Below are 26,516 nucleotides of genomic sequence, written 5' to 3' on the forward strand. Positions count from 1 at the left end.
GGTCCCCCAAGCCAGGAGTCATTTCTGAGCACATATCCAGGAGTAATGTATGAGTGTCACTGGGTGTGGCCCAAAGTCAAAAAACAAAAAAGTAAGGTGTTATAATCTGTTATTTTATTTTGATTTTGATTTTTTTTTTTTTTTTTGGTTTTTGGGCCACACTCGGTAACGCTGAGGGGTTACTCCTGGCTATTCGCTCAGAAGTTGCTCCTGGCTTGGGGGACCATATGGGACGCCAGGGGATCGAACCGCAGTCCGTCCAAGGCTAGCGCAGGCAAGGCAGGCACCTTACCTCTAGCGCCACCACCCAGCCCCCTTTTTTTTGGTTTTGGTACCACCCTACTAGTGCTCAGTTCTTACTCCTGACCTGCTCAGGCATCACTCTTAGCAGTGCTTGGGGAACTATATGGGATGCTGGGGATTGAACCCAGGTCAATGCACGGAAGGCGAGAGCCCTGCCCACTGTACTCTTTCCACCCTGGTTGCTTTTATTCATATATGGATTATTATTATCAGTGAGCGTACTCAGATTTAGCCAGTGGAGGCTGCTTTAGCCCTCTCTACTCTTCATGCTTCTTTGCTCTTTCTAGCCTGGATGCTGGAGGCATCTCTGTGGTTACTTGCCTCAGACCTACAATCAGACATTTCTCCAAGGAATCTGAATCTAAATCTTTTAATGCAGAGGGATAGTTTATAAGATTTAAGCTCTCTTAAAAGGATTACTATTCATAAGTCAAGTGATTCAAGGAAGTGACTTAAGAGTTCTGCCAATCAAACTAAAATAAACATTAAGTCCAAAGCTCCTTCGATCACTGAAAAAGATTTGGTAGATTTTAAATCCTCAAGGGCATTCCTGCGGGGTATGTGGTGGGGAGTGAGCATGACTGATTATGGGTGGCAGTCTGTGTCTTGCCCTCGCTGACTCCTTTCCCCAACTTGTCTGCCTCCTCTTTGGAGCTGCTGTTTCCAGACACCAGGCCTCAAAGTCTCGATATTCCTGCTTTCTTCCCTCCTGTACCTTTGGTAAAGTCCAACAAAGGTTTGGACTGTCTCATTCATTTTTTTCAGAACTAATGAAAAAAGAATGATCATGTTATTAGCAACAAATATAGTAAGAGACATACTGCAGGGGCTGGAGTGATAGAACAGCAGTATGACTTTTGCCTTGCACGTGCCAACCCCGATGGACCCTGGTTCGATTCCCGGCATCCCATGAGCCTGCCAGGAGCAATTTCTGAGTGTAGAGCCAGGAGTAACCCCTAAGCGCTGCCAGATGTGACCCCAAAACCTAAAAAAAAAAGACATTCTGCATTTTGTGTGTGTGTTTGGTTGGTTGGTTGGTTGCTGTGAGGCTCAGAGCTTACTCCTGACTGTTCAGGGATCACTTCTGGTGCTGCTCAGTTGACCATACAGGGTGTCAGGGATTAAATTTGGCTCACCAAATGCAAGGCAAGCACTTTAACCCCTGTTCTCTCCCTCCAACCTCGAGTTATAATGCCAGAGACTGTATATTTTCTTTTTTTTTTTTTTTTTTGTTGTTGTTGGTTTTTGGGTCACACCCGGCAGCATTCAGGGGCTACTTCTGGCTCCACACTCAGAAATCGTTCCTAGCAGGCTCGGGGGACCATATGAGATGCCCAGATTCGAATCATCGTCCTTCTGCATACAAGGCAAACACCTTACCTTCATGCTATCTCTCTGGCCCCAAGACTATATATTCTTTTTTTTTTTTGAGACTGTATATATTCTATCTTCCTTTTCCCCCTCTCTCCCTCTCTCTCCTCTCTCTCCTCTCTCTCTTTCTCTCTCTCCGCTCTCTATCTCCTCTCTTCTCTCTCTTTCTCTCTCTCTCTCTCCGCTCTCTTTCTCCCCTCTCTCATCTCTTCTCTCTCTCTCGTCTCTCTCCTCTGTCTCTCCATACTTGGCAGTACTTGGGAGCTACTCCCAGCTCAGTGCGCAGAGATTACTGCTGGCCGGCTCAGAGACTATGTGGTGCTGAGGATAGAACCTGAAACTCAGGTTCCACTGGCCTCTCATGTTAATCCTGGCTTCAGACCTGGGTATTGCAAAGTAATAGATAATTTTGAAGTTTGGATGCGTTGGTTTCAGCCCATGGGGTTTGACTTCTGTGACTGAGAGGAGCTCTGGGCACCAGCATTTTCTCTTCCTCCCCCACTGCCTGCCTTCTGTTTGAGGTTTTGTTGTTGCAGCGAATGGGTGTGCGTTGGATTTGATGCTCCCACATTGGGCCCCAGGGCAAGCTGAGCACTATTGCCTTCTTTTAGCTGTGGTGCTCGAGCTCATGCTCATGCTCATGCTCACTGGGAGTCCCTACAGCGCTCACAGAGTTCGGTGCCCAGTGCGGAGGGGTGTGTGTGCACAGTGACCACACATCATCGTTTCAGTCGCGATTCTCACCAGGGGTCAGACCCTTGCATGGGTGTCAGCGCTCACACACCCAAGGAACCTGGAGTGCCAAGGATCTCAGCAAGTTCAGGTGCCGCAAACTCCTGGCCTTTTGCAGATAGCATCGGCCCCTCAGCCACAGAGTGATCATCACCCAGCTCCTGGTGCCTGCATTTTTCAGAATGATCCCCCAAATGATTCTGGAGAGCAGGCTTGAGAGAGAACTACCAGCATCATGCCTTCCGGGGCTGCACCAACCCTAGCAGCAGCATTAGCCAACTGCCACAGTAAGTGGTGCAGATGATTAAGCAGCCTGTGCCATCTCCCTGCAGCAGGTGCCCAGCACATCCAGGTGTCTTCCTTAGACATGTGCTTAGCGGCCTGAGCCAAGTGGTTATGGAGCTTCCCATCACCAGCAGCAGGGTAGAGACCTGCCTGTGTGAGGGTTCCCCAGGAAGCCCCCATCCCCCCAGTCAGGCCTTCCCACAAGGCTCCCCCTATTTCCTAGAGCTGCAAGTCTTCACACCTGGAGACCTCAAGCCTTCGTTCAGTGAGTGCCCTTCCTAAAGGCCCACCAAGAGGGCCTGGAGAGATAGCACAGTGGCGTTTGCCTTGCAAGCAGCTGATCCAGGACCAAAGGTGGTTGGTTCGAATCCCGGTGTCCCCTATGGTCCCCCGTGCCTGCCAGGAGCTATTTCTGAGCAGACAGCCAGGAATAACCCCTGAGCACCGCTGGGTGTGGCCCAAAACCAAAAAAAAAAAAAAAAAAAAAACGAAAAAAAAAAGGCCCACCAAGAGCCCCAGAATGAAGCCTTTTTAGTCCCTCTGTTGATCTCTGCAGCTTGTTTTTACTGCGCTCAGTGCTCCCTCACTTCCTGCACCCAGTGTTCCCTCCACTAAGTCCCACGTCCACTCCTTCAGAGCTAGATAAGCAGCTTCACCAGCAGCCTGGGCCACAGTCCCAGGGAAGCTGCTCCATGCCGAGTCGGAGGCAGCGGGGTCAGTGTCTGAAAACTCACAGAGCTCAGGCAGAACTGAATTTGATGGAGAGATGGCGCAGTGTGTTGGGTGCTTACCTTGTACGTGGCTGACCAGGGTTTGATTCTCAGCATCCCATATTGTCCCCTGATCACTCCAGGAGTGATTGATGAGCACAGCCAGGAATAAGCCCCGGGCCACTTGGCAGGGACTCAGACACACACATACACACACATAATCCCAAGTACCAGGCTCAGAAAAATCCTCTCTCCCATGTGAGATGACCTGAAAGGCTTCCTGGGGAGGATGGTTTCAGATTGAGGACTATGAAGGAACAAGGAGGAGCTAGGCAGCATGTAGAGAAAACTCAGGTCACAGAAACAGCAGGTACAAACCCTAGAGCAGAAAGACATGAACACCAGCGGGGGTGAGGGGGAGAAACGGTGACCTAGGACCAATCAATCTGATGTGATATGTCTATATTTCTTCATTTCTTTCATATCATTCTTCAAACCTCCCCCTTCCTTCTTGTTGCCGGTGTTGATATCTGGGAGTTGCACATAATTGGGCTGGTGCTTGCTCTGTTTTCATCTGTGTGGGGGAGTTAACATGGCTTATGTCACTGAGGAAGTCTTAGAGAGTTGAGTAAAGACAGGAGAGAGGAGATAGAGACTGAAGGGAGTCCCAAAAAGTAAAAAGAAAACAACCATCATCACACTCCCAAATAGGGTGGCAGGCGATCACAAAGAGGATGCACTGCTTGTGTATTTTAGCCTGTCCCACTTCTAAGAGGTCTTGTCTGAGGTGGGGCTCACACACTCAGTGCAGCGCCCACTTAAATCTGATGCTTGCACAGTGCTCACAGGAAATCCCCTAGGGTACACACGCTATAGGTCCCACCACTCCTCAACCCACGAGCTTCCCATACACGTCCCCCAGGATGATGCGAGAGGGCCTGTGCCTCTTTGTGCTGCTCCCACACTCCTAGCCACAGCGCACTGGAAGTCACAGGCAGTACCAGGCGTCAGAGCAGAGCTGCTCAGATCACACATGGGACCTGGGAGACACTGGGGGTTTGAACTCGGGACCAGCTGCTTGCAGGGCAGGCGCTTTCCACCCTTGTGCTTCTCTCTGCCCTTGCGGCATGTTGCGGCATGGCACCAGTGTCATCATCTTAATATGAACTTGAGGAGGCCAACACTAGCTGGTGACAGTAGAGATGGTGCGAAGTGAATGGCTTTGAGACAGGTGGGCTAGTTGGAGTTTTCTGTTGATTGTCTATAATGGAAGAGTAGGCTGACATTGTTTCCCAGCAATGAGAGAGACCAAGTTTACTGAGATAGAGAAGAATGTGGAGAGAAATTGTAGCTTGAAGGGAATTAGTCCTATCTAGGATGTGTTTTTCAAAACTAAGGTACCTATGGGGACGGAAAAGTTGTATGATAATAGTTATTGATGCTGAGACATAGGGCTGAAATATGATCAACATAGGATTTGTCCTTGAGGGCCAAAGAGATGCGTGATGGGTAAGGCATTTGCTAGGTTCAATCACTGACACCACATGTGGTCTCTTGAGCCTGCCAGGAGTGATCCCTTAGCACAGAGCCAGAAATAAGCCTTGAGTACCACTGGGTATGGTGGTGGTGGTGTTTTTTTATGCTCAACCCAACCCCCTCCCCAAAAACCCCAAAACAGAAATGATCCTTGAGATAGTGAGTATGGACGAAATGGGTCTGGAAAAGTAGAGAAAAGCCAAGGAGATAGTTCTGAGGCAGATCACATACTTTATGAACCTGAGGTTCTGGTTCAATGTGTAGCACCATTCTTTAGAAGAAGAAAAATAAATAAAGTATCCTGGCGTCTGGATAGTGTAGTGGGTAGGGTTGCCTGGCATGCGGCCAAACTGGGTTCAGTTCTTAGTATCCTATATGATCCTCTGAGCACTGCCATGTGTGATTTCCAAGCAAAAAAAGAAAGAAGGGGAAGAAGGTATTCAAAGCATATTGACATTTCAGAGGACATAGTGAAGAAATGGACAGGTGAATCTTGGAATATTCCCAGAGCATGAGTCAAGCTGGCAGGGTGGAGCACTTTATGCTCAAAACAGAGCAGGCAGTATGCCAGGGAAGAGGGCACCAGTCTCTGAGAGGTCAGTAGAGGTCAGGACGGGAAACCACCCGGACAGGTTCCCGGATGTAGAGGCACTCGGTGACCTCAGTGTGTCCTCGGTGTACCCTGGGAATGACGGATACCCTAGTCAGCTTCAGCGGACGCACTCAGATGTGGAAATGAGCACAGAGATATGCCAGAAAAGGGAAAGCAATGATAAAGCAGGAGCTACAATAATACGTAGGCTCAAGGGGATTCTTTTCCAGTCTCACTGAGAAAAGAAAATGCTATATATCATTGTATACTTTTAGGGATTTTGTTTCTTTTGGAATTACACCCAGTGGTTGTCAGGGTTTACTCCAGGCTCTGCACACAGGGATCACTCCTGGTGGGCCTCAGCGACTACATAGGATGGGAATCGAACTGGTCAGCTGCATGCGAGACAAGAGCAATACGCTCTGTACTATCTCTCCTGTCCTGTGTAAATTTAAAGTGTGATAGTTTGGGGCCAGAGTGATAGTACAGTGGTAGGGCATTTGCCTTGCACACAGCCAACCCAGGATAAACGCAGGTTCAATCCCTGGCATCTTATATGGTCTCCTGAGCCTGCCAGGAGTGATTTCTGATCGCAGAGGCAGGAGTAATTCCTAAGCACTGCTGGGTGTCACCCAAAACCCAAATATAAACAAATAAATAAACAAGAGTAAGTAATAATTAAAATAATTATTATAAATGATAAATAAATATTTTTTTATTTTGTTTTTTTTTTGGTTTTTGGGTCACACCCGGCGATGCTCAGGGGTTACTCCTGGCTGTCTGCTCAGAAATAGCTCCTGGCAGGCACGGGGAACCATATGAGACACTGGGATTCGAACCAACCACCTTTGGTCCTGGATCGGCTGCTTGCAAGGCAAATGCCGCTGTGCTATCTCTCCGGGCTCAATGATAAATAAATAATAAGATAGGCAGGACACTTAGCTTACGCACAGCCATCCTGGGATCAAATCAACATCACAAGGACCTACAGCGTTTATCCCTAAGTACAGAGCTAGGAGTAAGCCCTGTGCACAGTCAGATGTGGCAAAAAAAAAAATTAAAAGTAAATCTTAAGATTTATTCTTATCCCAGTATACTTAGCTCTTCAGTCCCTGATTCGTTGGGTGTTTTAATATAGCTACAAGCTCTCAAGTTAATTCTTGAAACCTGAATAGTTAAAACGAGGGCCTGGCAATAGTAGAGAGAGCAGAGCACTTGCACACGGCCAACCCAGGCTCTGTTCCCGGGACCCCATATCCATCCCCTTAGCCCTACTGGGAGTGATCCCTGAGCATAGAGCCAGGAGTAAGCACTAACCACTGCGAGGTGTGACCCAAAAGCCAAACCAACAAGCTCCCCAAAAAAAGAGTTAACATTGAGGTGAAAAAGGTCTCAAAAGGCTGAGCACATACTTTACATACAGGAGGCCAAGGTTTGATCCCCAGCTCTGCATGGTCCCCCAAGCACAGAACCCTGATTAGCCCCTGAGCAATGCCCGATCTGTCCCCCCCCCCAAAAAAAAAAGAAAAGTCAAGTTAAAAGTATCCATTGATTAATATTGTTAGAGCTAACTATTCAACACCGTGTTCTTAAATTATGCCTGTGTGAAGAAAGCAATAAGGCATTTGCCTTGCACGCGGCCAACACAGGACAGACCCCATTCGAATCCCGGCATCCCATATGGTCCCCCAAGCCTGCCAGGAGTGATTTCTGAGCACAGAGCCAGGAGTAACCCCTGAGCGCCCCCGGGTGTGACCAAACCCCCCCCCAAAAAAAAGTTTAATAAAAACAATAAAATGGGGGCCAGAGAGATAGCATGGAGGTAAGGCTTTTGCCTTGCATGCAGAAGGTCATTGATTCGAATCCTGGCATCCCATATGGTCCCCCGAGCTTTCCAGGAGTGATTTCTGAGCACAGAACCAGGAGTAACTCCTGAGCATCACAGATTTTGAGCCAAAAATAAAATTGATGTACTATTGAAGGGGCCCCTATGAGTCCCCAGGAGAGCCTCCTATAGGACTAGTTGTAAGACCTAAACACTACCAGGTACTTGGCCCAAAAAAGAAAGGTATAGGAGGGGCCAAAGAGATAGCATGGAGATAAGGCATTTGCCTTGCATGCAGAAGGTCAGTGTTTCAAATCCTGGCATCCCATATGGTCCCCTCCCAGGAGCGATTTCTGAGCATAGAGCGAGGAGGAACCCCTGAGTGCTGCCAAGTGTGACCCAAAAAAAAAAAAAAACAACAATAAAATGATGCATTTTATGTTGGGGAGGGAAGTGCTGAGAAGAGAGTTTAAAGGGCTGAAGCCTGTGCTTTGCAAGTGGAAACCCTGGGCTTGAGCCCTACTGCACCACTGAGAGCCAGCTCAGAGTGCCACACTGGGAGTAATCCCCAACACCGCAGGGTATGACACAATTACATATTAAAAAAACAAACAAACAAACCTGAAAAAGGGTTGTAATGTAAAGGAGACTAGTACTAATTCAGCAAATGTGCTTTGCACATGGCTGACTTGGGTTGTATCCCCTGTACCTCACTCATATGTTCCCCAGAGTACTGCCAGGGGTGATCCCTGAGCAGATATTTCCAGGTGCAACCCAAAAACAAAAACCTAAAAATTTGTAAAGTAGAGCAGTCTGAGTTTGGAAACGGAAGAAAGTTGAGGGTGGTTTCAGAGAAAAAGAAGCCGTTAACAGAGAAGACAGACAGACCCTTGACTTAGCAGAGAAATATGATCAGGATGAAAGTAAATGTCTTGCATGCATCCAACCTGGGTTCAGTCTCCGACTCCATGTGTGGTTCCCTGAACATTGCGGGATACTTACAGGTCTGGAGTCCCACCACCATAGCCCTGAGCAGTACCATAACCTCATGCTCACACATTAATCCACCGATGCAGTTGGTGGAGAATGGCAGTTGCCTTGCGTGCAGAAGGATGGTGGTTTGAATCTTGACATCCCATAGGGCCCCAGGAGCCTGCTAGGAACAACTTCTGAATATAGAGCCAGAATAACCCCTGAGTGCTGTCTAGTGTGACCCAAAAACAAAAAAAAAAAGAGAGAGAGAGAATGAGAATCCTCAACTCCAAATCCCCTGCCAGTGTACAAGATACAAAATTAAAGGAAAAATCAAGCTTTCTGTGCACTCAAGAAATAATGACATTAGGGCCAAAGTGATAGTACAGTGGGTAAGGCGCTTGCCTTACACACAACCAACCCGGGTTCAAACCCTGGCATCCCATATGGTCCCCTGAGCCCGCCTGGAGTATCCACGAGTACTGCCAGGTGTAGCCCCAACCCCCACCCAAAATAATGATGGCATCAAGATATGAGACTTGAATGATGTATAGTCCTTTTCTTCGTTGTGGTGTGGTGCTTCTTCTGGGGACCAAGCACTTGGTCGTCACGCACTGCAGGTGACAGGCACTGTGTCAAGGATCACTCCCCACAGCATGGTGCAGTGCAGGGCTTGAACTCATGGCCTCCCACCTGCAAGGCAGAAGGAGCCCGTGTCCCCATCCCCGCCCCCCAGCCCTGGGCCCAAGCCACTTATCTTCTTCAAGTACTTTTTTCTTTCGGAGCTCCAGTGAAGTGAAGCCAGGCAGGCATCCCTAGGCCTTGGTGGTTGTGTGAAGTCATCGCACCAGGAGTCCAGTCAGTGACATTAATGTGTCCATCTTGGTAATATTTTTCACAGGCTCAGAAAAAGAGTTTGAATCAGCCGTCCCCCATTTCCGCTTCCAAGACCCCAGATGGCCTGAGGCAAGCGCAGATCCCTGGCCTCCTGAGCACCACCCTGCCAGGTCAGACACCTTTGGAGTCCGCTCTCTTCAGGGTCTCGCACCCCTCATGCTGCATGCACCCCGCTTGCTCCAGCTCTCCTCCGCCCCAGCCTGTCCTCCCAAGAGTGTGCCCTGGTGGTCGGCGCCCTCAAGAAGAGGCAGAGTAGGGAGCACAGCCCTTCTGCTTAGGCTAGGCTGCTGGGCATTTTGTGAAGGGAATGTGCTGCTGAGACAGAGCGGCCTGGCCGTTGCTCGGCCCAGGTGGCTTTGAAACTATGCTCACGTTGCCTCATACACGTAGATGGCAAAGCCCCACCCCTGTCGAGGGAAAATGAAGTGCGTGTGGAGGGGTCTCTCCTTTCTTGCAGAGCCCTGCTCAGTAGGTTCTAGAAGAGATGAAGCACAGACAAAGTCCCCTTGTCCTGCCTCCCATAGTAAAGTAAAGCTGGGACTGTTTGCGGGGGTTGGTGGTGCTGACAGGCAATTGTCCCCAAGTTCCTGAGACCCACGGTATTTGGAAACCATAGCACCAACAGCTTTTCCTTCCCATCCACTTGTGTCTGTCTTCCCCTTCTCCCAGACATATGCTTCCATCATCCTGGCCTCTGCTTCTGGAGCCTTTCTAGGACTTGTATTTGCTGCTCTCCTTCCTCAGAGCACCCACCCATAAGACAGAAACTCCTTTGAGAATGTGTAGTGAGCTCTGTCCTTGGAACTCGAGGGTTCTGCTAAGGGCCTGATGTACTGCTTCTGCTGAACATTGTCTTACCTGTTAATTCTAATAGGGCAAGATTCTGGAAGCAAAGTCCTACCGGCATCCTTAGGAACCACTCAGCCACAGCAGGAAAAAGTAGTTGGATCATCTCCTGGCCAGCCAGCTGTGCAGGTAGAACAAATTTGCATAGCTCCTTCCCAGTGCTTAGCATAACCGAGAGTAGGTGTGTGTGTGTGTGTTCCTTTCCAGTGTCCCCTCCGACATTCCATCAGCACTAACTGTGCAGTTCCTCAGTCACCCAGACACCCCTAAGGCTGGGCCTGCTGGACAGATTGGGTTGTGTTCATGTTCAAAGGTCACCACATGAGCTTTCCTTCATCGCAGCTGTTGTTTTCTCATGCATCAGCTACACAGCAGCAGCCAGCACACGTCGGGTGTTCAGAACACACAGCTAGGTCGGGGATGGGACTCAGGGAGTGGGGAACATAGGCCTGGGCCACTTATTCCTAGTAGAGCCACTGCTATCAGAAAGTGTAGTGCAGAAGGGGGTAGAACTGAAGAAGAGAACATCTGGCTATAAAAAATTGTGGTTTGCTGTTGAGTTACAGCCTTCGTTATTTTCAGAAGTGCACTCAGGTTTTAGCCTCTGAGTTTGTGTTTGTAATTTCTTTCCTGCAGTAGCAACCAGGAATAGGTGAAATGATTCATCGCTGTGTTGTCTTAAATCAAACTGCTGGTCTGAAGGGAATTATTTTTGTTGCTTCAGCTTACCAAAGCTTTGGTGGTTTAGTTTGTCTACTGAATTGATTGGTCATTGGTTTACAGTACTCTAGAATGGAAGGTCCAGCGTCACTCCTCTACCTATGTATGATAACTGCACCCACCATCAAAGTTCCAAGGACATCACACCCCAAAATATCCCCCTTCCCTTTCCTCCCTCCTGCTTCCCCCGGTTCCTCCCTACCTACAGAGTTTTCAGTGGGTCCAGGAGTTGGTTTTGTTGTTAAGCCAGTTTGTTATCTCCAGTTATTTATATTCCATATATAAGTGAAGCCACTGCTAATGATCTCTTAATTACTGCACTAAGCATAATCACTTCTGGTACTATCAATATTTTCTCCAGATAGTATCATTTTGTCTTCTCTAACAGTAGAATTATTTTTCATTAAGAATATATATATATATCTTCATATGTATGATCTATAATATATAACACAGCTTCTTTATCTACTCATCTTCCAATAGATATTTTTCGGGGTGCATAACTGGCAATGATCAAGGCTTACACTTGGCTCTGTACTCAAGGTTCTCTCCTTACAGTTCTTTTTTTTTTTTTTTTTTTTTTGGTTTTTGGGCCACACCCGGTAACGCTCAGGGGTTACTCCTGGCTATGTGCTCAGAAGTTGCTCCTGGCTTGGGGGACCATATGGGACACCGGGGGATCGAACCGCGGTCCGTCCAAGGCTAGCGCAGGCAAGGCAGGCACCTTACCTTTAGCGCCACCGCCCGGCCCCTCCTTACAGTTCTTGGGGGTTCATATCAGTGCTGGGGATTGGACCTAGATTAGCTGTGTGGAAGGCAAATGCATTAACCCTGTAGTGCTCTCTGACCCTAATCAGTATTTAATTTTGTAGTCAGATATTCTAGCTCTGTGCTGAACTATACTCTTTTTCATTTATTTTACTTTTTTTTTTTTTTTTTTTTTGGTTTTTGAGCCACACCCGTTTGATGCTCAGGGGTTACTCCTGGCTAAGTGCTCAGAAATTGCCCCTGGCTTGGGGGGACCGTATGGGACGCCGGGGGATCGAACCGCGGTCCGTTCCTTGGCTAGCGCTTACAAGGCAGACACCTTATCTCTAGCGCCACCTTCCCGGCCCCTCATTTATTTTACTTTTTCTGTAGTGCCGGGGATCAGTCCAGGTTTCCTGATTCAAGGCATGCACTTTGCCATTGAGTCACATCCCTGGCTCTTTAACATTGTGGCTTGACTCTGTGTTTTGGCTCTTGTGAATAGTGTTGCTATGAACAACGAAGTACAAATACCCTTTGAAACAAGGGCTTTCATATCCTTAGGATGAATGAATAGTCTTTACCAGTTAATAGCTTAATAAATTTGTTTTAAATTTTTTGTTTGGGGGCCACACCTGGTGGTGCTCAGGGGTTATTCCTGGCTCTGTGCTCAGAAATTATTCCTGTCAGGCTTGGGGGACCATATGGGATGCTGGGGATCAATCTTGGTTGGTGTTCTGCAAAGCAAATGCCCATCCACTATGTTATCAGTTCATCAAATTTCTTTTTTTAATTTTTATTAATGAAATTTCTTATAATCTGGGCCTATCCAGCCAGTATTCTCAAAGGGATCTGGTGCAGCTCTTAGGTTCTGAAGTCAGGTGTATTTGTTGCCAATATGATAGAGAAATGTTTTGTTAGGGGGCCAGAGCAATAGCACAGCACAGAGGGCATTTGCCTTGCATGTGGCCGACCCAGGTTCAGTTCCTGGCATCTCATATGGTTCTCCAAGCCAAATACCAGGAGTAGTTTCTGAGCACAGAGCCAGGAAGTAAAAGCTGAGCATCACTACCAGGTGTGGCCCAAACACGTCCCACCAAAAGAAAACAAAAAGCCTTGTTAGATCACGCACCTTGATGATGTGTAACAGGACAGGCACTGAGAGTGCTGGTTCCCGGGCCAGAGAGATGGCTCAAAGGGCTCATCACATGCTTTGTCCTGTGTGTCCTTTGGGTTTCACAGGGCATCCCTAGTACCCATGGTCCCCCAAGCACTGAACCAAGAATAGCTCCTGAGCAACACTGGGTGTGGCCTAAAAACAAATTAAAAAATAAATGTGGGTGCCAGAGATAATATAGGGTTGGGCCAGAGTGATAAAACAATGGGCAGGGTGCTTGCCTTGCATGTTGCTGACCTGGGTTTGATCCTCGGCACACACCTGTATGATGGTCCCAAGAGCCTGCCAGGAATGCTCACTGAGAGAAGAGACATGAATAAACCCTGACATGGGTGCCCCATACTCCCTGCAGTATGAGCACTGCACTCCACCCAGACAGTAAAAATACAGGAGTTAAGGCATTTGCCTTGCTTAGGGCCAACTGGTTCCATCCCTGGCACCAGGTATGTCCCCTCAGACCCTACCCAGAGTGATCCTGACCACTGAGAACCAGGTGTAAGCCCTGACTATCACTAGATATGGCCCACAAACCAAACACTACCCCCAAAAGTGTTTGTTACTTTATTTACTATTGGGAGTATGAATTAAGTAGTTTATTGCATTTTTACATGTTCATGGAGTTGGTGGCCCACAAATGTATACTTCTATAAAAATATGAAGTTCATGGGGCCAGAGCAGTGGCACAAGCCGTAAGGCGTCTGCCTTGCGCACACTAGCCTAGGATGGACCAAGGTTTGGTTCCCCGGCATTCCATATGGTCCCCCGAGCCTGCTAGGAGCGATTTCTAAGTGCAGATCCAGGAGTAACCTCTGAGTGCTGCCAGGTGTGGCCAAAACAAACAGACAAAAAATATGTATGAAGTTCATAGGCCGAAGTGGTAGCACAGCAGTAGGGTGTTTGCCTTGCATGCGGCTGACCCAGGACAGATCCATATTTGAGTCCCAGCATCCCATATGGTCCCCCGAGCCTGCCAGGAGCGATTTCGGAGCGCAGAGCCTGGAGTAACTCGAGTGCCGCCAGGTATAGCAAAAAAAAAAAAAAAGAAGAAGTTCTTATGAAGTTTATTATCTGTGATAATGGCTGTTAATTTATTGTGATCATCACTTTGCAATATGTATATATACATATATTTGACTATAAAATTACTATATAGTATACCAACTATAATTAACATACTGCCATGTCTTGTATCTTATTAAAAATATAATTATAGGGGCCGGAGAGATAGCACAGTGGTGTTTGCCTTGCAAGCAGCCGATCCAGGTCCTAAGGTGGTTGGTTCGAATCCCGGTGTCCCATATGGTCCCCCGTGCCTGCCAGGAGCTATTTCTGAGCAGACAGCCAGGAGTATCCCCTGAGCACCGCTGAGTGTGGCCCACAAACCAAAAAAAAAAAAAAAAAAAAAGAAGAAGAATTATATAGAGCCAGAGCAATTGTCCAGGAAGTAGGGTGTTTGCCTTGCCCTTGGCCAGTCCAGGTTCAATCTCCAGCTCCCTGTATGGTCCTTGAGCACCTCCGAGAGTGAACCTAGAGCCAGGAGAAAGTACTGAGCACAGCTGGGTGTGGCCCAAATACCGATAGATAGATAGATAGATAGATAGATAGATAGATAGATAGATAGATAGATAGATAGATAGATAGATAGATAGATAGATTGATAGATGGATGGATAGATAGATGGATGGATGGATAGATGGATAGATAGATAGATAGATAGATAGATAGATAGATAGATAGATAGATAGATAGATAGATAGATAGATAGATAGATAGATAGATAGATAGATAGATAGATAGATAGATAGATAGATAGATAGATAGATAGATAGATAGATAGATAGATAGATAGAGTGACGGGGTGATAATGGGTGGGTTCCAGAGGGAGTTGGGATTTGGGCTTTAAGGAATACACTCATCCTTCCAAGATGCTGTTCCCCTGCCCTGACACTGTGATCCAATGCAGTTCACTGCGTGGGGCTAATCTGGTTTAGTTTCTCGCCAGGTACACTCAACATCCTGAGCCTATCCTTTTGTCCTTTTGATGAGGGAGAGGGGTAAAAATGTTGACACATGATGGTCATTCTGTGTAACTATCCTGTTGATTTCTCCTACCTGAGGGAATAACTGGAGATGTTTTTTCTTTAGGCGGATGGTCATTCGGGAGGACAGAAGAGGCCTGCAGCAAAGCAGCTGACTAAAGGAGCTTTGTGAGTCCCCCCTCAGAAATGGCACCCTAAGCATGTCTCTAGATGTCTCACCTACAAATAAAGGCACTAAGATCACAGTTTGTCAGATTTTCTTCAGTAGGCTTTAAAATCTACTTCCTAGATTCCATATCCATTAGGATATATCTATCTGGTGGGTCAAAAGTAGATCAGGCCTACTTTTGCACCTTAGTTATTAAGGTGTGTCACCTTTTGGATATACCTCTAAGGCTCTCCCAGGAAAAGCAGGATATAAAAAACTTTTTAGTACCAAAATTTCACCATCTGGGGTCGGCGAGGTGGTGCTAGAGGTAAGGTGTTTGTCTTGCAAGCGCTAGCCAAGAAAGGACCACGGTTCGATCCCCCGGCGTCCCATACGGTCCCCCCAAGCCAGGGGCAATTTCTGAGCGCTTAGCCAGGAGTAATCCCTGAGCATCAAATGGGTGTGGCCCGGGAAAAAAAATTTCACCATCATATAGATGGCAGCACTGCCACACTCTGGTAAACACCCTCACAGGAGTACTTGGTGGGAACAGAGCTGCTGAGACTAAGCCCCTGGCTCATGAATCTGTAGCTTCTAGACCCAGTCTAGGGTGCAGGAGATTGTGCCACAGGAAAAGCAGACCTTTTCCCGCCCCTGTCCACCTCCTTTTTGCATGAATGTGGGCACCCCTTTTAGCCATGGCTGCACACTGATGTCAGCATTCTCTCCTTTGAAGCATCCTCCAGCAGTTACAGAGGGACCAAGCCCATGCTGTGACGCCGGACAAAAGCCAGTTCCACTCGCTGAGTGATGCCGTGCAGAGGCTGCTCTCCTACCATGTGTGCCAGGGCGCCATGCCCACCGAGGAAGACTTGAAGAAAGGTAATGCCTTTACCCCGCGAGCCCTTCTGTGGAACCCCCGCCTTTGGTTTCCCAGTCCCTGTGGAAGCTTGGGGCTGACTCTAGTGGAGGGAAGGCTGCCCCATGTCAGTACCTGTCACCCGCAGCTTTGCGTCTATGAGGTTGTTTGTCTTGGACCAGTGGCAGCAGTGGCACAGTGGCTCAGGCATAGCTAGAGCATGTGTTGAAGTCACCTGCTGCCAGTGCGTGTTACAAATCAGACAGATAAGATAGTTGGGTTCTTCAAAAAAAGGCGTTTTTGAAGCTTCAGAGTAAGCCTAGGACATTGTGGTTCTTCGTGCTGTGGACATAAAAGGTCAGGGGTAAAGACCCTGTCCCCGCTAAGGGCTCAGCCCACCTGCCTCTCCCTGGTGAGGGCATTGTTCTGCATCTCCTCAGTCCACTGCACAGCTATTGCCAGTGGGCAACCTCCCACCCCTGTTCCTTGACACCATCCTCCCCTGCCACCGTCAGGTTCTGATCTGCCTTAAGCAACCACGAGGCCATAGCAGAGGGTGTAGTGATCCTGGCCTGTCCACTGGGAATTTCCTGGAGGCTTCAGAAAAGGATCCAGATCCTGTCTTCAAGAAGGGTGCCAAGACTGTGGGAGAACAGCAGAGTAGAAAGTGTGAGCCCTGGGCCAGAGCAAGAGTTCAGTGAGGAGAGCTCTTGCCTTGCCCCTGGCCAACCTGGTTCAGTCTTTGGCACCACATATGGTCCCCCAAGTCCCACCAGGAGTGATTCCTGAGCACAGAGCCAAGAATCAGTAACCCCTGAGCATCTAGTATAACCCCAAAACAAAAAAGAAAATGTGGACCCGTTGGAGATCAGCAGATGGGACAGAGCTGTGAGCTACTTAGCTCCTGCACATGAAACTCAGCGTCCCACCAGATGGGCAAATGTCATCATTTTCTCTCTGGGTGGGAGTGAAGGCCTCATTCATCCCAACAAGCAGGTCATTCTCTGCTCACTCAGTTCATTGGTGATAGTAATGGTGTTCTGTTTTCATTATTTTCTTTTTCTTTTCTTTTCTTTTTTTTTTTTTTTTTTTTTTGGTTTTTGGGTTTTGGGCCACACCCATTTGATGCTCAGGGGTTACTCCTGGCTAAGCGCTCAGAAATTGCCCCTGGCTTGGGGGGACCATATGGGACGCCGGGGGATCGAACCGTGGTTCTTCGTTGGCTAGCGCTTGCAAGGCAGACACCTTACCTCTAGCACCACCTCACTGGCCCCTGTTTTCATTATTTTCTATTCAAAGTTAAAATAAGGGGCCAGAGTGATAGCACAGCGCAGGACATTTGCCTTGTATGCAGCCAACACAGGTGGACACTGGTTCGAATTCCAGCATCCCGTCTCCCAAGCCCGCCAGGAGCGATTTCTGAGCACAGAGCTAGGAATAACCCCTGAGCACCTCTGGATATGACCCAAAAACCGAAACAAAGAAAACCCCCCCCCCCAAAAAAAAACACACACACACACAGTTAAAATAAGTTAGGCTGGGGATGTGGCTTAGTGGTAGAGCACTTGCCTTGCATATATGAGACCCAGTTTCCATTCCAGCACCACCAAAGTTAGTGCTGGATTGTTTCTGTGCTCACATGCTGGGAGATGGAGAGGAAGAGTCCTGCAGAAACAATGATATTTAACTGAGGAAAAGCTCGTCTAAAAAGAGAAATGGGGGCTGGAGAGAGATTACAATTGATAGGTTACTTGCCTTGTATGAGGATGACCCAGGTTCAGTCTCCACCGTCCCCTAAGCTCCTCCAAGGTCGCCGAGTGATTCATGAGTGCAGAGCCAGGAATAACCCCTGAGCACCACATGGTGTGCCCCCCCCCCAAGAAATTAAAACAAATTTATCAAGCTATTAACTGGTAAAGACTATTCATTCAGGGCCGGGCGGTGGCGCTAGAGGTAAGGTGCCTGCCTTGCCTGCACTAGCCTTGGACAGACCGCGGTTCGATCCCCCGGCATCCCACATGGTCCCCCAAGCCAGGAGCAACTTCTGAGTGCATCGCCAGGAGTAACCCCTGAGCGTTACCGGGTGTGGCCCAAAAACCAAAAAAAAAAAAAAAAAAAAGACTATTCATTCATCCTAAGGATATGAAAGCCCTTGTTTCGAAGGGTATTTGTAACCCCTGAGCATTGCCAAGTACGGTCCAAAACAAACAGAAGAAAATTTAAGAAGTAAGACAAGGAGAAAATGGTCTTAGAATAATGGTGTTTGTATATGGCAGAGCAACGGGTTTATCAGTCCTAAGGAATTGGGTGGAAAAAATATTGGGTGAGCTCATCCTTACCATTTTTCTCTCTCTTTCTTTAAAGTCGACTATGAATTTGAAACAGTTGCCACTCAGCTCCTTAAAAGGACCCAAGCTATGCTTAACAAGTACAGATGCCTACTTCTCGAAGATGCCATGGTAAGATTCTCACCACCAAGCTCTTGTATATTTTAAAAGTCGACAAGGCAGGGATGGGAGTTGGGGGGAACTTTTTAAGGGCCCAGAGAGATAGCACAGCGGTGTTTGCCTTGCAAGCAGCCAATCCAGGACCAAAGGTGGTTGGTTCGAATCCCAGTGTCCCATATGGTCCCCCGTGCCTGCCAGGAGCTATTTCTGAGCAGACAGCCAGGAGTAACCCCTGAGCATCGCCGGGTGTGGCCCAAAAACCAAGATTAAAATATACAGCAGTAGCCTGAGGATTATTGAGAATTAAAACCTGTACTGGTGGGCCGGAGAGATAGCATGGAGGTAAGGCATTTGCCTTGCGTGCAGAAGGACGGTGGTTTAAATCCCGGCATCCCATATGGTCCCCCGAGCCTGCCAGAAGCAATTTTTGAGCGTAGAGCCAGGAGGAACCCCTGAGCGCTGTCAGGTGTGACCTAAAAACCAAAAAAAAAAAAAAAAAAACCTGTTCTAGTATTGAATAATCAGTCTTACTTTCTTTTTTTTTTTTTTTTTTTTTTTTTTTGGTTTTTGGGTCACACCTGGCAGTGCTCAGGGGTTATTCCTGGCTCCAGGCTCAGAAATTGCTCCTGGCAGGCACAGGGGACCATATGGGGCGCCGGGATTCGAACCGATGACCTCCTGCATGAAAGGCAAACGCCTTACCTCCATGCTATCTCTCCGGCCCCTCAGTCTTACTTTCTAATATTGGAGAAAATAAAAGTCCTTTGAATTAAAAAATAATAACGATAAAGAAATACATAAGATTAACATATCTATTACTATTACTAATAGCCAGTCACTATTACTAATTCAGAAAGAAAACAAAGGAGTTTGATTTCCCCAACATAGTATTTAGGAGCGTAGGGTAGCTCCCTTGTCACTGTTTGTATTGAAGACAGTAGCTAAGGTTTACTGCACTTAACGTGGTAGATCACACTCCTTTCTGCTTGTATTTTCCTGGTGCCAAATGAGGACATTCAGCAGTTGCCCAACATCATAGAGTCACAAGGGCACAGAGTCATTCTCAGAGCGAGAATATAGGCCAGGACCTGCTGTCCCCTCCGCCCCTTCCTCTCACCAATCCAGAGGTAGGGGACGGACTGGAGCTGTTTCCAGTGCTCTTGTTCAGAGTAATTGAGAGACAAGGTGGTGACAGAGGGTAAAGTTGGGTTTGTCTTATTTTCCATTGAGAAATTATTAATGTGCCTGAGATTCATGCTTAGACAAATAACAGATCCACTTGTCTTGCATGTGTGAGGCCAGGGGTTCAGTCCGCAACACCCCAACACAATGAAACAAGTGGGCTAGAGACAGCTCAATAGGTCGGAGTACCTGCTTTGTAGACAAGAGGCCAGGACTTAACACCCAGCACTTCCTGATCTCCTGAAACCACCATGAGCATCCCCTGCACCAAGTTGGGAATAGCTCCCAGGTACCAGGAGATGTGACTCTCAGGACTGAAGAGATAGTACAGCCAATAGGTTCTATCCTCAGCACTCTATATGGTCCCCTGAGTACTGCTGGGGGTGGCCCAAAATAAAAAATAATAAAATTAAAACAAGGCCAGAGACTTAGTTCCTTCCTATTAGAAAGGTACAGGGCTGCAAGTTCAGTCCCGAGCATTACATGGTCCCCCCAAAATGGGATGTGGCCCTCTAGCTCTTCTTAATGTGACCAATAAGAAAGAAAGATGATACTTTTGTAAAGTATCTGCACTCTAGGAGGGTCCTGAGAAGGAGACAGTATCCAGGGAAGTGAAGAAGGGAGCCTTGGGCCAGAGGTACAGGACAGCAGGTGATGCACTTGCTTTGCAACACAGATCAAAACCAGGTTTGATCCCTGGCACTGTAGATGACCCCTAAGCACTGATCACTGGGCTGATCCCTAAATGCAGGGTGAGGAATAAGTCCTGATTATAGCTGTGTGTAGGCCCCCCAAAAAATAGAGAGGGTAGATTCTCCCTTTCACATCTCATTTAGTACTTTTTGAACTTTGTGTCTGCATATAAAATATTTTCACCTCCAACAAAGTATGATATTTTTAAAAATGCACTTGAAGACGAACAGGATGGCTCTGTACTGGCCACATTCCTAGAACATGTCTGAGGCCCTGGGTTCCAGCCCCACTGCAAAAATACAAAGTGCATCTGTCATGAGAAGGGTAAAGGCTATGAAATGGGACATGACTCGAACAGAGACCCCAGATTCTCCGTTGGTTCCAAAGATAGCAGGTGCTTGCATTATTTTAAAAGGCATCTGAAACGATGAGCTCTCTCATTGCAGCGGATCAACCCCTCTGCAGAAATGGTGATGATCGACCGGATGTTCAACCAGGAGGAAAGAGCGTCTCTCTCCCGGGACAAGCGCCTGGCACTTGTGGACCCTGGTAAGCATCATCAGTCAGGTCCAGGAGAGCCGCTACCAGGTGCTGGGCTGAGCGTCAGAGAGTGAGTTCTGGGAAAGAAAAACTTCAGCACAGAATCTGAGTGTTCTGAGAAGGTCTTTGTGCTGCAAAACTCAAACTGGAATTTTACAGTGATAAGTGATTTCTTTTTCTCATTGAATTTGTTTTTTTTTGTTTGTTTGGGGACCATTCTGCAGTGGTCCTCTAAGGTTATTTCTGGCTTTGCACTCAGGAATCACTCACTCCTGACAGAGTGATTATGGGACAATATGGGATGCCAAGACATCGAGACAATATGGGGTGCCAGGAATAGAACACAGGTTGGCTGCATGCAAGGGGAGATAAGTATATGGGATGCTAGGAATCAAACCCTGCTCAACTACATGCCAGGCAATCAATCTTTGCCATTTTTCGGTAACTAAGTCAAGTCAAAAATATTTCCACATCAATAAAATTTCATCAAATTGGGGCCAGAGAGATAGTATAGGAGTTAAGGCACTGGTCTTTCATCTGACCAATCCTGGTTCTGTTGCCAGCACTGCATATAATTTCCCCAACTCTGCCAGTGACCCCTGAGCACAGAACCAGGAGTAAGCTCTGAGTACTACCAAATGTGTTTCAAAAACAAACCACCACTATCCTCAGAAATTTTCTGGGGGCTCAGATACAGCTTAGTATTACAGTGATGCTTCACAGGTCTGGATTCTGAGACCCTGGGTTTAATCCCCAGCACAGGAGGAAGGAAGAGAAAGAAAAGAAATCTATTTTTTTCTAGTCCCAAAAGAAGTTTTTGGGTTCAAAGTGTTTTGCATGTCTAAAGCCCTGGGTTTGATCATTGGCACCACAGAATGTAAAGTTTCATTCAAGGCTTGCTCTTCAAGTCTGTGTTCTCCCTCAAACATATATCTTGCTTGTTTGTCTCTGTCTCTGCTTGCTTTTTCCATTCTAGAGAAGCCTGTGTTCTCTCTTGAACAGGAATCTCCCTCTCTTTCTCACAAGGGGATAAACAAACCTCTTAAGAGATCAAGACAGGGGGCCCGGAGAGATAGCACAGCGGTGTTTGCCTTGCAAACAGCCGATCCAGGACCAAAGGTGGTTGGTTCGAATCCCGGTGTCCCATAGGGTCCCCCGTGCCTGCCAGGAGCTATTTCTGAGCAGACAGTCAGGAGTAACCCCTGAGCACTGCCGGGTATGGCCCAAAAACCAAAAAAAAAAAAAAAGAAATCAAGACAGGGGCTGGAGAGATAGCATGGAGGCAGGGCTTTTGCCTTTCATGAAGAAGGACGGTGGTTTGAATCCTGGCATCCCAGATGGTCCCCCAAGCCTTCCAGGAGCAATTTCTGAGCGCAGAGCCAGGAGTAGCCCCTGAGCACTGCTGGGTATGACCCAAAAAACAACAACAACAAAAGAGAGAGATCAAGACAGGCTGGAGACAGTGCAGGAGGGAAGGCATCTGCCTTGAATGCAGCTTCCTCTGGTTCAATCTCTGGTACTATATGGACCCCTAAGGACTACCAGGTGTGACAAAAAAACAACAAACAGACCTTGTCCAGAGATCCAGACAAAGTGACATTTTGCCTTGATGTCAACTTGTCCCATTTGTCACCATGTGCAAAGAGACCAAAGCTTCTGTCTGGAAGCCGTGGCCAGACAGCCTTGGTCACTTTTCTGGGACGGGGACAGAGCAGCAGTACAGCAGTGCAGGGCATTGTCCTTCTATGCAGTGACCCGGTTTCACTGCTCAGCATCCTATACGGTCCCTGAGCACCGACAGCAGTGATTCCTGAGTGCAGAGCCAGGAGTAACCTCTGAGCAACACTGTATGTGGCCCAAGAATCAATTTTTTAAAACACGCTTTTCTGCATCACCTCCTCAGGTGTTGAGATGCAGGTCCAGAACCTGAAAACCAGGCTGGAAAGGCGGTGCCGAAGCCCCGATCCCGGGTCTGTCATCCGGCCAGTTCGCTCACTCACTCACCTGTGTTCTTTCTTTTTCCATCTCCAGAGGGCTTCCAGGCTGATTTCTGTTGTTCCTTCAAACCTGATCATGCTGCCCCTGAGACGCACTTTGGCGGGAGTGACCAGCGTGGCGGTAAAACACCCAGCTCTCTCCATCTGACGCCCAAGGCCCACAGCAGAGACCGAGCCAAACCCGGCGCAGCAGAACCCACGAATCATGACCAGTTTCATCCAGTGCCTAATCACATTGTGGTCTCCGCAGAAGGAAACATCTCTAAAAAATCGGAATGCCTCGGCCGATCACTGAAATTTGACAAAGGGGGCTTAGTTCAGTACCGGGGTGCATCGGAAGAGAAGTGCAGTCAGAGAGACTCCACGAAGGCCAGTGAGTGCTCCCCTGGCGCTGAGGGGCACCGGAAAGCCTCTTCCAGGCCCGATCCTGCTACTGAGAGCAAACTCTCGGGTATCCTTGCCGATTCTCACTTGGAGATGACACGTAGCAATTCCTTCCAGGACAAAACACTGAGGAGTTCTCCAAAGAATGAAGTTTTACACACAGACATCATGAAAGGGGCAGGCGAGCCCCAGCCTGACCTCCAGCTCACCAAGAGTCTAGAAACGACCTTCAAGAACATCTTGGAACTCAAAAAGGCTGGACGGCAGACCCAGAGTGACCCCACGGTTAGCGGCTCTGTTGAGTTAGATTTCCCCAACTTTTCTCCAATGGCTTCGCAGGAAAATTGCCTGGAAAAGTTCATCCCGGACCACAGTGAAGGCGTTGTAGAAACGGACTCCATTTTAGAAGCAGCTGTAAATAGCATCTTAGAGTGTTAATAGCAGCCGTCCTGCCCCCATCCCACCCCCAGGCCCCACCCCGGACAAGTTACACTCTTTCCTGGCAAAAGCAAATGGAATTGGTCTCCTGTCTCCAGCCTGCTCGATCTTTCATCACAGGTTATTCTTTCTAATCTCAAATTCCCTATTTGTTTAAGAGCAATACTCGTGTGGTTACAGGGAGATCTTTTAGTAAAAGCAATCCTTGTTAGAATGCAGTCTATTAGGGCCAACACATTTCAAGTGTTATGAAAGTGCTTGCAGTCTTTCTTTTTATTGTTGGCTATTTGTCTCGTTTTCTCCTTTTTTTTGTTTTTTTGTTTTTTGGTTTTTGGTTTTTGAAGGACACTGTAACTCAAAGACATCACAGTATTCTTGGCCCTGGGTAGAAATTTGACAATCATAAGTCATTTGAGGAGATTCAGCTGATTCAAGAAGATTAAACAGGACTGATAGAAGCTGCTTTCCAAGAATATCCCACTTCAGCTGCAAATTTTGGTTTGGGCATTTTTGGGGGTTCTTTTTTTACCTGTTGCTGTGGTGAGAGGGTAGATGAGCTGATTGTCCCCCCACTCTGCTGGCTCTGAGCACGACTCTGCCCATGGCTCCCTGGTTCCTCGCAGTCCAGGTGCAAGGGCACAGCAGGCAGCTGCGGGCTTCCTGGCTCAGGCCTTGGTGCTCAGTGCACCCCCTTCTCTGCCCAAGCTCCTGAGCAGAAACTCAGACTCCACAGCATAGCCTTGTTGAGTCTGTCTGAGGAATGCACTGCTCCTAGTAGTGACAGCATGATACGAAACACTCCCCAGGCTAAATAAAAGCAAGTGGGAACCAGTGAAATGGTTCGGAGTATCGGGGAGGCCGGGAGAAAGCCGTGAGGAACACACTGTGTATATATGTAAAAGCATATATCTGTTAACTCGCGAAAAAAAAAAAAACACAACTGTTTGCATTTTATAATCGGACACAGTCGACAGACACTTCATGTTTTTGTGTGTTGCTGGGTTTTCTTCCTTTCATCTTGTCTTTGCATTTTCTCCCACAACAAATCGCCAAGCCTCAGAAAGCACTTTCATTTGAAAATGGTGTTGTCTTTATTTTTTTAAATTTAAACTTAGTTCAGGGGTTTTTTGGCCTTGTTTATGCTTCTTCTGAGAACCATAGTCAGCCCTGGCAGCAAACACTCCCAAATCACAGACAAACCAAAGGTGACCACCAGCCCTCCCTGGAGGGAGAGAGCTGAGCCCCGGGCTCCTGCTTGCGGAGCCACAAATGCATCAGCCACACTCTGGGTTTGGCCGGTGTTCACAGCCAAGGCCCTGGCCGACCACATTATTGACTTGTGTTTCTCTGCCAGGGAGCGTTCCCCTCTTTCCTTTCTTGAACACCTGCCCCCGTGACATTACCTTTCTGTCGCTTCTTTCACCCACTGACAGACAGCCTGTCTTTGGCAAAGCCACAGAACAGTGTGTTAGAGGCACGAGCACAGCTCCAGCCACTCACCTCCAGAGGTCACGTTGGTCACCGTGTGTCCACACTCTCACTCCCCCCTCTCACATGCACATGCTCTCATTGGTTCTGTTTCCCACTCTGGCGTTTTGAGGTGCAGCCACTGGTCTTTGCTCTCAAATTTGCCAGGACCCTCTCCTGGCTGTCCCTAGAGTGGGGCCAGACTGCTGTGTTCATCATGTTGGACATTCCCTTTCTAAACTGGCCTGCAGCGGGAGGGAAGGCTCTGGTCCTGAAAAACACAAGTACAGAGGACCTGCCCTCCCCAGTCCCTACATGCTCCTGCCACACAAGCCCCGAGAGATCCTTCATCAGAACAAAGTTTCTCCTCCCCCCCCCCACATTCTCGTCTGCCCACCAGTGGGAATCAGAAAATCAGGGCCATTTTAGGGCCACCATTTTTCCTTTATTTGTGCCAATGTCCAAGATACAGGTTTCCCATTTTCCTGTATTGTAACATATTAGAAAGATAAGTTGGTGGTGCCAGTTGGGATTTTGTTTGGGCAGTCCTGGGGTAACAGCCTTCCCTGAACTCCATGACTTCATAGGCTCTTCTTCTCTTAGGGATCATGCTCCCCTAATTCCTAGCAAGACTTAACAAGGACCCCACCACACACCCCCGATCAAATCCTTCTCATTGTGGAATTTTATACTTGGAAACCTGCCTCTAGGCTCCCAAGAGTTATATTAATTACCGAGAATCAGTGGAATTCTTCCAAGATAAGCTTCCTGAACCTCCCCTGTCCAGCACCGGCCCCCTCGCCCCACCCCCCTCACCCCACCCACCCTTTGCTTCTCTAGAGACCATCTGAAAGAGTTTTGAGGCCCAACCACTCGTCTAGCAAACAGAGAGCCTAACTGACCAAAATGAAACGTGTAAATTTTTGTGTCCTTGTATGTAACTTTACCTTTTATGGAGGGAAGACTCTAGATAATGACAAATGAAGATTGCGAGATGTATTTTACTCCTGTGATTAGGTTAAAGCACTCATGGGCCCTACTTCGCATGCCAAGCCCGCCCCAGCTCTGGTGCCAGGCGAGAGAGCTCAGCTTCAGATGGCCAGCCTCAGTTCAGGTTCATAGTCAAAGTTAAGTTTAGAACTACTTGTACTCAGTAACGAAAATAGTAATAATAATTTTATTTCTTTTCTTTCTGTTGTTGTTGTGGAAAAGTGTGGATTTGTTATGAAGCCTTTGATTTTCTGTGTCCTTAAGTACTGCCTAAAGATTAAGCAAATTTTAAACTGGCGATTACGAGAAAGAACTCTTTTAGCGCTGAAGAATTTAGTAGACTTTGTTAGATTAGGGAGGCCTTACAGACTGACTTGACTTAAAGAGGACGATCACTCACTGTCTGTGTGGTGTGGGCTTTATTTGCTTAAATACCTTCATTTGTATAGTATGTCTCACTTGAAATTGCTTTGTATACATTTTGTAAAAATATTTATAAAATGTTTTGTAAAAAAAAAAAGTATAACAAATTGCAGTTTATTTTGTTATGTTGGATAAATACTGTTAAAAGAAACCAGTCAGTAACTATATTGTTAATCCATGGTTAGGAAATGTTTAG

General features: G+C 47.5%; 1 protein-coding gene across 2 annotated transcripts in view; it reads left to right on the plus strand.

The window, feature by feature from the left end:
* BICRAL (BICRA like chromatin remodeling complex associated protein) overlaps nucleotides 1-24,009 on the plus strand; it is a 43,170-nt gene extending 19,161 nt beyond the window's left edge. The window contains exons 6-12 of one of the 2 annotated variants that reach the window (XM_049764909.1): nucleotides 9,228-9,333; nucleotides 10,098-10,198; nucleotides 14,859-14,920; nucleotides 15,637-15,782; nucleotides 18,124-18,218; nucleotides 20,528-20,630; nucleotides 22,653-24,009. In XM_049764909.1, the coding sequence (XP_049620866.1) occupies nucleotides 9,228-9,333; nucleotides 10,098-10,198; nucleotides 14,859-14,920; nucleotides 15,637-15,782; nucleotides 18,124-18,218; nucleotides 20,528-20,630; nucleotides 22,653-23,440 (1,401 nt within the window). In that variant the 3' untranslated portion in view covers nucleotides 23,441-24,009. The remainder of the gene's footprint in view (nucleotides 1-9,227; nucleotides 9,334-10,097; nucleotides 10,199-14,858; nucleotides 14,921-15,636; nucleotides 15,783-18,123; nucleotides 18,219-20,527; nucleotides 20,631-22,652) is intronic. The other variant, XM_049764908.1, reaches the window with a different exon arrangement.
* The last annotated feature ends 2,507 nt before the right edge of the window (nucleotides 24,010-26,516 follow it).

This window comes from Suncus etruscus, chromosome 18, assembly GCF_024139225.1.
Source record: "Suncus etruscus isolate mSunEtr1 chromosome 18, mSunEtr1.pri.cur, whole genome shotgun sequence".
Lineage (NCBI taxonomy): Eukaryota > Metazoa > Chordata > Mammalia > Eulipotyphla > Soricidae > Suncus > Suncus etruscus.